A 15,371-nucleotide genomic window follows, 5' to 3' on the forward strand; every position below is an offset into this window, starting at 1 on the left:
AGGCTAGGAATCTTCAGCTTGGAAAAGAGGAGACTAAGGGGGGATATGATAGAGGTATACAAAATCATGAGTGATGTGGAGAAAGTGGATAAGGAAAAGTTATTTACTTATTCCCATAATACAAGAACTAGGGGTCATCAAATGAAATTAATAGGCAGCAGATTTAAAACAAATAAAAGGAAGTTCTTCTTCACGCAGCGCACAGTCAACTTGTGGAACTCCTTGCCTGAGGAGGTTGTGAAGGCTAGGACTATAACAGAGTTTAAAAGAGAACTGGATAAATTCATGGAGGTTAAGTCCATTAATGGCTATTAGCCAGGACGGGTAAGGAATGGTGTCCCTAGTCTCTGTCTGTCAGAAGGTGGAGATGGATGGCAGGAGAGAGATCACTTGATCATTGCCTGTTAGGTTCACTCCCTCTGGGGCACCTGGCATTGGCCACTGTCGGTAGACAGGATACTGGGCTAGATGGACCTTTGGTCTGCCCCGGAATGGCCTTTCTTATGTTCTTAAGTATAAGACTGATAAGTATTTAGAAGTTATAAGAATGCATTAGGTATCTAAGTAAAACAGGGCTGAAACTCAAGGTCTATAGGCTGAGGCCTGTAAGATTTTAGCTTAGTCATTCTAGGCCATATATGTTTAAGAAGTGCTTGACATAAGTAAGTAACCAAAGACTGACCCTATGCCACAGGATCACGAGAAAGATGTGCCAACAGATGGTGTTACAAAAATTGACCGCAAGGTACTGTTCAAGACCATGAGGTATTGATACCCTGTTGTAATATCTCTTCTGAAATATGTCCTGATATCAGGGTACATGTGTGTAGATGCTAATGAGAATAAAACATCCTATGAAAAATGGGGCACCCCAATATTATTGGGGGGCACAACACAGATAAGGAAAATGAGTGTTGACACCTTCATGAAGAGGCACACAGTATTAGGTGTAGACAGAATCACATGATAAGAGCGGGTGCCTGGATTGGGTAAAATGACTTACCTATAGGAAAACTCCAACAGGAACCACCTGTCTCCTGACGATCAATTGGCAACCCATCCATCAGACCCTCAGAATAACATTGAGGATGGGAGTATGACTACAGTTATAATTATTGCATAGTTTGTTACGGGCTTCCTATATGCATAGGTGATTGTAACTTTACTTATTGTTTTAATAAAACTTGTAAAACAGATTAGATCTTGTACTTGTGAATGTGTGTGGTCACTATCCTTGGTCTTCATGTGTTCCTAAAGGCTCTACATCTGAAACAAGTGGCAGAGGTGACTTTCATTCTGTTGAGCTCGAAACTGTAGCAACCAGAGCCGAACCCCTGATGCTATAATACAACATCACTAAATTCACTTTAAATAAAATAAAAGGCTATACCTGTAAGAGATACAGAAAAGAGAAATGCACATAGGCAATCTAATTACCTGTAGTAGCTTCTTGTGGTGTCTTTTTTTCTTTTGCCCAGGCTACCTTAGGCTCAGACCTCTTACTGTAGATACCCTCTTTATGTTTAATAGCTACAGTGTCTAGAGGATTCTCATCCATGGAACCAAGTACCTTTGCTGGAAAATTTGGAGGAACAGCATCATTTGATCCTATAAAGAAAACAAGAAACATGGTCACAGTAGTTTATGATAATGAATAAGAGGTTAAAGCAAAGCAGTACGAAGAGGGTGCAGTTTTAAGAACAGGCCAAACCAGGCCACAACCTGGAGCAGTGGTGGGCAACCTGTGGCCCGGCAGAGTAATCCACTGGCAGGCCGCGAGACAGTTTGTTTACATTGACCGTCCGCAGGCACAGCCACCTGCAGCTCCCCGTGGCCACAGTTCCCCATTCCCGGCCAATGGGAGCTGCAGGAAGTGGCGCAGGCCACAGGGACGTGCTGGCCGCCGCTTCCCGCAGTTCCCATTGGATGGGGAACTGTGGCCACTGGGAGCTGGGAGCGGCCGTGCCTGTTGACGGTCAATGTAAACAAACTGTCTCGTGGCTCACAAGTGGATTACTCTGACAGGCTGCAGGTTGCCCACCACTGACCTAGAGCTTTCATGTCGAAGCAAATCACTGAAAGGCAGCTAACATAGGGAGTTTAATTTATTGCCTGAGTAAGGAATTATTAGTAGTGCATTCAACTAATGAACAACATAGTTCTAATGAAATAATACCAGCAGCTTATCAGTACATAATTTTTCTATAGCGCCTCTGATCCCATGATCAAAAGATGCTTCCCTCTGAGGTAGGCAAGTATTATACCCATTTTACTACAGATAGGCACATAGAGGTTAAGGTCACACTCCTGCTGATCTTCATATTCAATTTTAGATATTTTCATTGACTGATGCAAACAGACATCTTCTGGGATCTGTACAGAGAAGTGATGAAGCAAGTTGACAGAATATGAAACAGAAGTTAAAGGGATTTTTTTTCTAGTCCTAATGAATCCTTGTTTAGCTACATAACTAGGTCTGCACAGCCTCTAAACAATAGCTCAAGACAACAATAATACATTTTTCCAGCAGAGTTCCCACAGCACCACATTTCTGTGTCATACGAGTTTGAAAGCCTAAAGACACGGTTAACTGATTTATATTCTTTGGCAACACTATCCAGTTACATTCAGTGGCTTTATTCAACTAAATTTTCTTCAGATATTTCTCATGAACTACGAGTCCTAACTGCAGCAGGGAATTTAAAATCAGATTTTTAAAAATACCGTTGTGTGTTTCCTAGAACCTGAGCTGTGTCGTGTCTACGTTGCATTTGCACTGTTAGCACCCTGGTTCCTAAAAAGCACACGCATCACATCTACCTCTCTCTTCTCCCTTACATTACTGCAGACAGAATGGGCGAAGATTAGGAAACATGTGGAGATGGATTTGAAAGCCTGAGCTTTGCTTTTACTTCTGTAATTTTTCAGATAAAATAACTGTGGACACAGTTGTATCTGTATTTATTATCCAGTGTACCTGTATATCAGGGAGTTAAGACAACATCTTCATAACATTAACTGTGGCTGAAAATTTCTGTGGGTGCCAAAAGGGAGACCAGGTTGAAGTATAGACCTGATTTTCAGGTTTAATGTCTGTTATGAGCAGCATATGCTGTACATAGCAACCGTATTTAGAGAGAAGCAGGGCAGACTATGTTGATGAATCATTCTCTTTCTTCCACTCCACTAGCAGTTTTTGAAACAACTATAAACCGCTTTAAGAAAAAACAAGTTTCTAATCTGAAATCACCTAAGTTGAGGCTACCTTAAAAACTATGATATACCTTCCTTAACACATGGTATCACATTACACTTCAGAATGCATCCATAACAAGCTAAAGAGAAAAGGAACATTTTAAGGAGAGATTTAAAGCAGGGAACTAGATCAGGATGGATGGGAGGACTGCTGAAGAAATGAAACAAGCCCAAATGAAGAAGCAATTCCAAGTGGAAAGAGAAGAACTAAAGGAAAATCTGTCAGGTTGTGTGAAACACATACACATTTCTCCTTTCAGTCCCAACAGACGGAGATAATGAAGTCTCTGACTAGAGAAGTCTAGACCACATCTTTCAAATTCAGGATGTCACATCTTTATGTTACAAAGCTAAAAAACGTAAGTGGCATAAATATACTGGGACAAGATTCTACTCATAGTTACACAGAGTAAATCCAGATAAAGTAACTATTAAAAATCAGTGGAGTTACTCAAGATCTGCATGTTGTAACAGAGCTGAATTTAACTCATTGGGACATTTTGCAATTAGATTATGCATACTTGGCCCTATTGACTACAGCAAGAGCTTAGAACTATGCATTCAAACGCAGGATAGAATTTGGCTCAGTTTTGTAAAAGTTTTGAGAAATGTAAATACCTGAGTGAGAGCTCTCAATAGTGGTCTCTGACCTGACAGGAGATATTTTGGGTCCTTTCATCGGATGGGGAACATAGTACATCTCAGAACTTCCAGAAGGCTTATATGGCAGCAGCAGAGGCTGATCTGCAAGAATGGAGAGCAGTGCAATTAACAGAAATCAGCAAAGCCTAATACTGTAATAAAGCAGAGGTCATAGATAAGGACCCAAAGAGATCCTGGAAGATGTGGTGCATAGATTATGTTCAATTTGCAGTTTACTATTTCCTTAGAGCAGCGGTTCTCAACTAGGGGTCTGGGACCTCCTGGGGGGCTGTGAGCAGGTTTCAAGTAGAGCCGGTGTTAGATGCTCTGGAGCCCAGGGCAGAAAGCCAAAGCCATGCTGCACAGTGCTGAAGCCTGGGGCCCCAAGCCCCATTACCCAGGGCTGAAGCCAAAACCTGAGCAACTTAGCTTCGTGGGGCTCCGTGTAGCATGGGACCCCAGCTAACTGCCCTGCTTGCTACCCCCTAACACTGGCCCGAGCTTGTATATGCAGAAAAACTGTTGTTGTGGCACAGGTGGGCTCTGGAGTTTTTAATAGCATGTCGGGGTGGGCCTCAGAAAGAAACAGGTTGAGAAACCCTGCCCTAGAGAATACGCTCATTAAAAAGAATTATCAGAAAGGAGTCTCCCTGCTAGTTAGAAAGCTGACCTGCTAATAGCTAGAAAGGATGGCTTAATCATTTATAACATTCCTTAAAGATTAATAAAATGTGTGACTAGTCAGACCTGTAATAAATTGAAAAAGCTCATTCACATACCAACATTGCTCACAGAGAGTAATAGCTAATGAAATCACCGGCCTGTGTTTAGGTCAACAAATATAACGTGCAACTATGGTGCAGCTCCACTGGAAGATTCTGTTTGCTGCAGGTGGCAAGGGCTGGAGCACTTAGTGCTTCTTAATAGTGAAGATAAACAATTGTTCAAGTAGCTGAAAAGATCTCTTTATATTCCCATTTAAACAGAGCTGGAGGTCTTCACATATTGAAGACATCTGATCTCTTCTCACCCCATATGCACACGATTGACTGATGTCGCTTTACACAACACCTCAAAGAGGAGAGAGACCCAGAGTTTGGAACAGAGGAAATATTATAGAAACTGAATGAGTCTACATATACCTGTATTGTGCAGCAGTGATCACTAGTGCAAAGAGGTACAATTTGCACTGCTTGCACCAATGTGAGTTAATCTGCCACATGAGTTCAGATTTTATTGGGGTATACATCATCACTACCACATTCTCTCTCAGTAGCTCTGTAAATAAATTATTTTGCCCACAGAGTAATATGCGATTAGTTACCTGCCAATTCATAAGTCTGGGAGCATCCTTATGATTTCTAATATGCATCATTTCAAATATCAATATTAAAAATAAGTGCATAAAAAAACATTTTGTGTTTCTCCCACTAAGTGCACAAGAATCAAAACATCTGACTTGACAGGTTGTGTGGAAGAGGAAAGATTGTAGATTCATGGAAGACACTTTGATTTTCTCACCAGCTGGCCTGTGGGAAGGCGAAATGTGGTTCAGAGATGAAGTAGCTAGGTTAGCAATTTCACATGCCCTCTGGTGAGAGGGCCCAAAGGTACTGGTTTCACCATCTTCAGTACTAACATATATCTCTGCTGAAAATGTTGTCTTTTCAGGACTTTCTGTTGTTATCTGAGTTATGGCATCAGATGTTGCCTTTCCAGTTTGTGCAGAAACTGTGGTCTTGAAATTATCCTGAAGATTATGTCCACATGAATCCAAAACTCTGGTGTGAACTTGCCTTGAGAATGGTACCCTCTGGCTACTTTCCAGAGGCATATATCTTAAATCTCGTGAAGATACTGGTTTTGGGAAGTATGAAGAACCTTGATCCTTCGAGATAGATTCAGTAGTTAATTTAGAGGCAGATTCTAACAAAATTTTGGGGGGAGAGCTTAAAGGCATTTGTTGAGCATCAGTCTTAAGTCTGTCATTAGATCTTGTTTCAGCTTCAGTGTCCAATATACTGAACAGTTCTGAATTATTGCATTTTGGGGAGAGAGTTATGTGGACACAAGACAGTGCTTTCCTGGTTGGAGATGAAGGAGATTCAGGCATGGCCATTAAAGTTTTATCTGGGGAGGAACAATGTACCACATTGGCATGTCCGGTCTCAACATTTGTCTGGCTGACAGAGAACATATCAGAAGAAAGTTTATCCTCCTTTTCCAACAAAGTACCATGGTCTTTAAGCAAAGGGGTTCGTAGGCTATGAACTGGACCTTCTGAGCTATCTGCAAATGGAACCTGGCTGTACAGATTCATCTTTCCCTGCTGATGAGGACTCATGGAAAAAGGTTGATAAAACACATTTACTTCTTGATCAAATTTCATATCATGATCAACCCCAGAAAATCTGGCACTATGTCTGCCCAACCCAAGAGTATCGTGAGTGGAAGATTCAGCTTTCTCAATTCTATCTGCAACTAGGGTAAGTCCTTGGTCAGTGTATGTGGTTTTAGAACCTTGACCTGATAAAATGTCTTTTTCTTGAGAAGTTCCAAGTTTGCCAACAGCAATGGGCACATGCTGAAACCTGTCTTTATCTGCACTAAACTTAAAATCATTATCAAGTGAGTGAGTGGCTGTTGGGCTTGATGAAGGACATGATTTAGGACTTTCCACTTGTTGCTTGCCAGGTCTTTGCTCTTTAGCACTAACAGATCTAATTTCAAAAGGCATTATACCATGAAGAGTATCTTCACTGAGACTGGCACTAAGGACAGTGGAAGCTACAGGAGACTGGGAACGTTTACGGGATGCAAAAGTGATGGAAGTAATCTGCTTGGCAACTTCTACAGAAGGTTTTTCTGTAGACAGCTTCTTCTGAGATGAAAGAATCATGTCCTCTTCTGTTGGTGCACTGGAAGCATCCACCAATCCCATCAAACATTTGTCCATATCTTTACACAAGGGTGTGCGGAGCTCAATGCTAGCATCAAAGGGATTAGCTCTGAGCGTCTGCAGTTGATGGTGGATATGTTTTTGGATGGTATTCAAAGCTTTAAACTGTGCATCATCTAGTGGTGAAGAATCAGCAGGGTCACTTCTATATATTGGTGTGACCTGTCTTGTGTTTAACTCTAGAGACTCATTAAGTTTGAAATCTTGTGTCTGGCTGTCAATTTGCAACTGTTTGCCAACTGGAGATTTGAAGTGTCCTGTGTTCTGCCTCTGACTATGGCTGTGACTCGATGTAGCCTCTGAACTGTTTCCCCGTGGATCCTGTAAATGCAAAAAAACCACAAAGATTCTTGAAAAAAAAAATAAGTTGTGCAATAAGAATTTAACAATTCAAGTAAGGACCAAAGTTGATGATAACCCTATTTTTGCCATCACACAGAAAATACACACATTCTGGAACACAACTGCTAATACGACTGTAAACATAACAAGACTGGCCTTCATGTATGCCAGAAAAGCAGTCAGTTCAGTTTCAATGCCACAATATACAATACCACCACTGTAATTTACCTTTCTGATAGTATTCTTCAGGGTTTGGTTTTACTGTAGAAAAATAGACAATATATAGATTTTCTTGAGATAGAGAGGAGTGCTCTCCCACTTCCCTACCCCACCAGCTGTTCGTTTCATCCATCCTGTCCCATCTTGTTATAAATCTAGATTATAAAGTGTTTGGAACAGAGACGGTCTTCTTACTTCTCATTTGTACTGTGTCTAGCACAGCAGGACTCAGATCCCCAACTGGGGCCTCTAGACATTAAGAAATAACAAATATTGATATGGTTAGGCCACTAGCTACTTAGAACCTGACTGGATACTATGGGACACTACTGCTGTCAGACATTTTGCCATGCCATAGCTGTCACTTTAAGAAATAAAACAGGGCACATAAAAATTCTCCCTTGTTCCACTCCAACAGAGTTTAAGAAGCCAAGTGGATGAGTTAGTTGGGGATTGGTCCTGCTTTGAGCAGGGGGTTGGAGTAGATGACCTCCTGAGGTCCCTTCCAACCCGGATATTCTATGATTCTAAGCGCACGTATGCTTCACACACAAATCAAAGAAAGCTTCAATTACTGATAAAAGCAAAGCAAAAAGCTGTTCTTTAAACTGATACATGAGAAAAGTCTTCAGTTAAATGTTGGTGATTTTAATTCTCACATTCAATAGTTCTTTTTTCCCCCACTAGGAAACAAATCGTTCCAACAGCAATCTAAGCGTTAGATCAGCAATAGTGCTCTTTCTGCAAGCCAATGTCATACTGACAAGAAAATTAAAATAGAATTCAAAAAAATATCCAGTTCTTAAAAAGCCACTATTAATTAGCAATAACTTTTCACTCTCCAGACATACATCATCTTTTTCCTATTAAAATATGCTTGTATTCCATAGGAACATTCTTTTGTTTTACAAAAACTGGTAAGACTGCTTGCAACTGTACTGGAAGTAAGGGTGGAGGGGTAGGGGAGAAATCTTTAGATTTCTAAAACCAGACCAGTTACTTACCAGACCAGTAAAGCCACCAGCTAAACATCTCAGCCAGCTTTTTTAATGTTTTCAATCATGTATAAAAGTTTATGTTAATTGTGATAATGATCCTACACTTATAGAACACCTTTAATCCCAAAGCACTTTACAAATGTAAAATTAACATTGAAACTATACACAGGAATTACTTAATCCACCACTGAAACACAGGTCTCTCTGCTATGAAATGTGCAACTGCACAATAATTTAGGACAGATAAATAAAAACAGACTTGCCTTGGCAGGTGAATAAAGCAAAAACTAAATAAAACATGGTATAGCCCATCAATTAATCAGAAAATAAGTGTTGCTCTACTTTCTGATGATTCCTTTTCCTGGTCACATGATGTTCAGTTTGTCGGATCTTTTCTCTTTCATCTATTGGCGTGCTATCTTGCTAACATGGGCAGCTGAAGTAAATGGCAAAACTCCCATCAATTTAAATGGCTGGAGTTTGCCCTTCAATTATAAACTCCTTTGGGTACAGACTATATCTTCCTCTATATTCAGCTCTTTAATTTCTAAACAACAAACTGAAGCTTGGAGTCTGCACAGTCTTTTGCGGACAGTTCCATACCAACAAGTACACTATATGCTGACACAGATCTGAAAGGTACTTTAGCCAGCTCTGGTTACTGTGCCAAATTTGTTTACTGTAATGCAGAACTAAATAATGCACACACAAGTATGCCGATATAAGGTTTGAACATACCAGGCTCTCTGCTCTCTTTCAAGCTTTCATGATAAATAACGGACATTTTAAGGTGTTACATTTACACCTATATTGTAGTGAACGTATGTGCAGACTTACCAAGGATAATAACCACTCAAAAAAAGGCTTTTTGTTTTTAAATGCATCTCTTGCAGGTTTGTTGATTTGTTTTGTTTAATAGAAGAGAATAAAAGCTAGGTTCCCAAGAATATCCTTATTAGGAAAGGAACACCAAACACAAACAGTTTTTCTCTGCAGCAGCTTACCTGATAGATATAACAGGTGGCATCTTTAAAAGAAAAACTAGAAATAAAATACACCTCTATAGAGCAGATCACACTGCAAACAAGTTGATAGGTAAGTAAACAAACACCAGACTCCCAGATGCATGCAGAAAATTCTCAATTAGCAATCTAAAATTCCGTGTCAAAGGGGTATGCTAACTAAAGAGAGGCCACACTGTTTAACCCCATTGCAGACAGCATTGAGATGCATCAGTCACACTCCACACAACATGCTAGAAAACCGCTCTCTTAAATCACTTCATCCCATCACCTTTAGTTACAAATTAGCGTCAGAAGCAGTGCCATTATCACCACATACTGGAAATAGACAAGAAACATTTTTGATCAGCAAATTTTACATCAATTTCATTAGAGCCCATATTTGCGCCATAAAACCTTAATCCCTGTCCAATTTCTTTAGAAATAGAGAATTTAATTGACAAGGACAAAAGTGTATTATTTTTAAGATACCAGTATTTGCATTCCTTTAATTTAGATTCATTCAAAATTGATGGACTTTCCACTGATGACATGAAGAGCTAACGTGAAACAAATTATATTGACCTGGACAAAGTTTAGATAGTCCTGGTTTGGCCTAGAAAATCTATGTAGTTTGTTAATTTATCTTCTGATCTGTACAACTGGGGAAAATGTAATCTTACATTTCATTAGTAGAAGGCCATGTGGATGTCTAAACAAATACTCCTCCAACAGCTAGAGTAAAGGAATGAGCAAATAAAGTCAGCCACAGTAGAACTGGAAATGGTCTTGTGTAAACCATGAATTAAATAGATAATCCTGGACAATTTGACGTCCAAAATGTCATTGGAAATGAAATACTTTGATCATTTGATCAAGTAAACCTTCAAGATAAGCATTAGGTTCATTCTTCCAAACCATGCTTTTGAGGCGTTATCTATGCTAGAAAAGTACAAGCAATTAACTAAAGTTGATTTAAAAGTCAGCCAAGTTAAATTGATAAAAAGCCCTAACAGATGCATTTAAATCAGTTTAACCTTTACCTACATCAATTTAGCTTCAGTCAGTAACTTACCAAGACTAAACCAACTTAAGCAAGGAATACATCGATTTAAGTGTGTCATGTTAAAAGGGTTTACACCAGTTTAACCAGAGAAATTTAAAAATCTGTTTAGTTAAACTGGTGCACTTTTCTAGAAGAGAGAAGGTCTTAGACTCCCAACTCCCACCTTGAACAGGAATGCCAGGGTTCTGCTACAGCTCCAGGCACCAAAAATCCGTATGAACCATTTTAAATTTCCTCTTACTGCTCTTAATAAAAATGCAATTATAAGGTGGCATGTCTGGACAGGTTTTTCCTATACAGCAAATCATCTTACCTATCAGAAAAATTAATCAAGTTAACCACAGTAAGTTTTTGCTGTTATTTTTAACTGACTAATCAAAGACAAAATATAAGAATATGTTAGAGTGCATGCATGCTTTTCCAGTGAATAAATAAAAGATAATGTGAACTAATTCAGCCCAAAATTTATCCTGCTCTCTTTATTTGTATTTATATTTGATTATACATTTTGTAAATGGTTTTATTAAATCTTTTCATAGAAGTATTTTAAATTAACAAAGGTTTTTTATCGCCAATTTAGAGAACATTTTGCAGTACTGTGAAGCCAAACATATGCTAAAGCATGAGAGCATGAGAACCAGAAATAAACTGACTGGCAGTATAGTTTCATCGCCCAAATTAAGCAAAATGCAAAAAAGTAATGGTGAAAAACAGGCACTCAGATACTATAGTGATTAACATAGTACTACAACAAACAAGCTCAAATACAAATCAGATTTTTAAAATTTTCCATTTGAGTAATTTGAAGTGCTGGTAGTTACAAATAAAGGGTTTTTTTAATTTTATGTTAACGATATTCATTTAAAAATACATTAAAGCACCATGACTGCCCAACTTAAACTAGTAAAGGCAAAAAAATAGTTAAAAGCAGAAATGCATAAACTCTTCCCCACTGTGCCTAAGTATCCAAAAATCTGAGCAGTGAGTAAACTTACATACCATACCAAACCTAACCTCAGAGGGTTGAGTTTATGGAGAGCAAAATTTCAATTTAGTCCACAATCCAGAATTTCCACCTTATCTCTAAACGCCCTGGAATTTGCTTGTTTTAAATGCCCAAAGGGAGCTTTTGCCCAAGTAAGGACAGCAGGATTGGGTCCTAAACAAAATGCATATTCCTGTAGCATACGCAAACAAACGCCATAAAAATCCATATAAAATGTCATGTGTTCCAAACTACCTTTGTAAAGGAAACTGCCACTTTTCAAAGCTAAATCTCGACGATTGTGTATTTTGAAAAACAAAGGCGATATAAGCCCTTTGCTGAATCTGGGCCTAAGTACATGCTTAAGTCCCACAGAAGACGACGACACTTAAGAACACGCTTAAGTGCTTTACAGAATCAGGACCTTAAATCACATTTTCATAAGTGTCTTTCAAACCTTTTTAATGGTGGCAAATTTTGAAAACTGTTTCAGAAACTCTTTTAGTATAAATATTAAACTGCTATATTGATTTTTTTAAATTATAAAATAATCTCTCACACTATAAACCGAATTGTGGGTGCACAAGGCTGGTGTGACCCAGGAACGCCATATTGCCAGCTGGCAGAGGACACAGGGGTTGCACAGGGTTTCAGAGAGATCCCCTAGGTCAGATATGTGTGTAATAGTTCACCAAAGGGTGGTGTGTGAGGTATCTAGTGAGAGCCAAGAGCCCACTGGTCATCATAATCATTGTGAAATGTATGCATGGATAATATTTAAGGAATTATGTATGTATACTAAAAAGTAAGTTCTTAAAGTCCAGGAGTTAAGGCAGGTCCCTAGGTGGTGACATACCTCCTCTCTGAAAGGAACATGTCCCAGGTAACAGACACCTTTGTCTGTCTGGCCACAAGAGTATTGTGTAGTGCATACCTCACAAGGGATGCTTATGTGCATACTGAGCCAGATAACAGTAAAAAAATCTACAAGAGAACATCTATGGGGGTGATGGGACCCAGCAGGAGTGTCCTGTTTATGACTAAGCTCAAAGGATTAGCCTGATATATCAGGATGCAAAGAAACACTCAGGACCCTTCACTGCAGCGGCATGCTGACAGCGTGTTGCATCTCATGAAAGGGGGTCACCACAGCCAGCCTGGCTGTAAAGCGCTGGTGAGCAATATTTTATTAGACATGAGAATATCTAGTTAATTAAGGCTAGGTTCTAGAATGCATGTTATGATTTTATTTTATATGTAATCATTTGTTTCCATTACTTCTACTTACTAATCCTTCAATCTCTGTGCTTTGTTAAATAAACTTCATACTTGGTTTCTCTATAAACGTACAAGTGCAGTGTTTTAAGGGGAGCGGTGATCTGTGGTGAAAGTGATGAGCTGAGGTGTACCGTATCAGAGGGGTAGCCGGGTTAGTCTATATCCACAAAAACAACGAGGAGTCCGGTGGCACCTTAAAGACTAACAGATTTAGTCCGGCATAAGCTTTCATGGGTAAAAAACCCACCATGCATCTGAAGAATTGGGTTTTTTACCCATGAAAGCTTATGCCGAACTAAATCTGTTAGTCTTTAAGGTGCCACCGGACTCCTCGTTGTTTTTGAGGTGTACTGTTTCTTTGGAAGTAGAGGATCTGTGAATACTGTGAGTGTCCAGTGGAACAGATGCTGGAATCTCCAGGGAGAAGCTTGGAGATTGGGGCGTGCCTATTGCTAACCTGTAGAGAGATAGCAGGGTCTGCGTACATCTAGAGGGGAGTGTTTGTGTTGCCTGTGGGGCTGAGGTGCTGACCCCCAGCAGGCAGAGACATGGCTTCATCATGCTAAGGGCAGGTGGTAGTGAGGTGCCTCAATTCTGGCTACCTCTGGGAAGCATCACAGTGAGGGAGTCGCAGGATCTACACCCTGTTTGCTGTTTAGCCAAAGGTCACACTCCAGGCACATATGTCAGATTATATAAATACTGAGAAGGTTGGAAACAGGTAAAGAAAAAAGTTATAGACTGTTATTTTCCATTTGTTTATTTTGGGTAAGGGAAATAGAACAAAGGAAAGGACATGATGAGTAGGCCAGAGACATATGCTAAACATACCAATTCGCAGATGGAAAAACTCTTTGCAGACCATGGCTTGGAAACTACAGGAAAAACAGGACAGGGGATGAGAGCTTTACTCATGGAATATGATAAGCATCAGGTAGAACTGTTTAATCCATTGAAAGTTTCTGATCCTGAGCAGGGTGCAGGCTCAGGAAACTAGCCTAGCACAGTTCCCAATTGGGCGGAAGCCTCAAAGTTAGCGTTGGCCAGAACAGAGCTCCAAAAACTGGAAATAGCAGAGAGGGGTAGAGAGCAGGAAGCAAAGGAGAGCGAGCACGGGAAAGGGAGATACTAGCAGAGAAGCAGTAGCGGGAGGCAGAGAAAGTAGCACCAGAGGAGGCCCGTCAGAGACTACTAGAACTGGAAGACGGGCAGCACGGTGCCCGAGAAAAGCAGAGAAGCAACAACGGGTAGCAGATAATCTAAGGCAGGTAGCAGCTGCCCAAGAAAGGGAGATGGAAAGGCAGCACAAGTTTAAAAAGCTGGAAATACAAGGACAGAACCCTCAGCCCACAGTTACTCCTCCCGAGGGATCACACAGCCGGGAGAGACTGTGCCTGAACAACAGGGAGACGGATAGCATTGAAGACTATTGAACTGCCTTCAAAAGGATACACAGGATATACAAAATCCCCGATGACCTCACAGAATGACCATCTTACTTCCCAAACTGACTGGTAAAGCCTTAAAAGTGGTTAATGATATAATGATGTAAATGAAACTATGTTGTACAATCTGTTTAAGGGCCTTGTGTTTAAAAAGTTTTCAAATTACTGCAGAGGCATATCTCCTAAAGTTTACAAACATCAACCATTTGATAAATTAAGTCACAGGGAATGTGTTTCATAAATGGGTGATTATTTGAGAAAATGTATAAAAAGGGACAGAAACTAATCATAAATTGGTAGATCTATTTGCTCAGGAACATTTATTTGAAATCTGCTCTGATGTGATGAGGGCAGCAGAATGGGAAAAATCCCCAACAACTGTGGAAGAGGTAGCCAGAGCAGCCGACTTTTGCATACAAGACCATTCACAGAGCACATGTCCTAAAGGGAAGGCCAAAAGCCTGGCATAAAAGGGGGTCCTTAGTTTGTTCAAGGTGAAAAGGAGGGAGGAGAGGGCACTAAACACACATCACCCCACCACGGGTTCCCTCCTGGTAGCCCTAATTAATGGACCCCAGCCCAAGATGTTGGCCCAAGAAAGTGCTTCTTATGTGGGTCCCTTGAACACAAGAAGAAACAATGCCCCAAGGTTTGGGAGTCCAAAGACAATGCCCAGTCCATGCAGGTTAATGAGGCTACCCTCGAGTCAGAGACGTCAGTGGTCTCAGAGGAGGTTCTAGTTAATTTCATCTGATCTGGCCTCCTGGTGGTAGATAATGAATTCATTAAAGAGGACAAAGCAAACAGTAAAGTGTGCCAGGGTGGAGACACTGGTGGCCAGATCGCTCTAGTCAGGAGGGATGTGATTAAGGAGGATGATATGCCCCCAAGGGAGGAGGTAAAACTCCTTGCCTTAGTGCAATTTAGAACCATGGTGCCTTTAGCTTGCATTGAATTAGAGTGGGAAGGCTTACAAGGTACTTTGACTATGGGGGTTCTTAAACTTTTACCAGCTGATTTATCGGTGGGAAATGACATACTATCACTACCCAAAACTGTTAATATTGTGACTCATAGCAAGAGGAATATGTCCCTAAGTTCCAAAGGTAAGCCTAAGGAAGAATAGGTAGCTGAGAGGGGAGAGGAGTCTTCCACACCTTTATTAGCAGAAAGTATCTATG

General features: G+C 40.3%; 1 protein-coding gene across 4 annotated transcripts in view; it reads right to left on the reverse strand.

The window, feature by feature from the left end:
- The window catches only part of ALMS1 (ALMS1 centrosome and basal body associated protein), a 128,204-nt gene that overhangs the window by 43,020 nt on the left and 69,813 nt on the right, over window positions 1–15,371 (reverse strand). For all 4 annotated transcript variants that reach the window (XM_034771021.1, XM_034771019.1, XM_034771018.1 and 1 more), the window contains exons 9-11: window positions 5,419–7,177; window positions 3,874–3,999; window positions 1,438–1,608 (exon numbers count right to left, since the gene is read on the reverse strand). In XM_034771021.1, the coding sequence (XP_034626912.1) occupies window positions 1,438–1,608; window positions 3,874–3,999; window positions 5,419–7,177 (2,056 nt within the window). The remainder of the gene's footprint in view (window positions 1–1,437; window positions 1,609–3,873; window positions 4,000–5,418; window positions 7,178–15,371) is intronic.

Source organism: Trachemys scripta, chromosome 5 (assembly GCF_013100865.1).
Source record: "Trachemys scripta elegans isolate TJP31775 chromosome 5, CAS_Tse_1.0, whole genome shotgun sequence".
Classification (NCBI taxonomy): Eukaryota; Metazoa; Chordata; order Testudines; family Emydidae; genus Trachemys; species Trachemys scripta.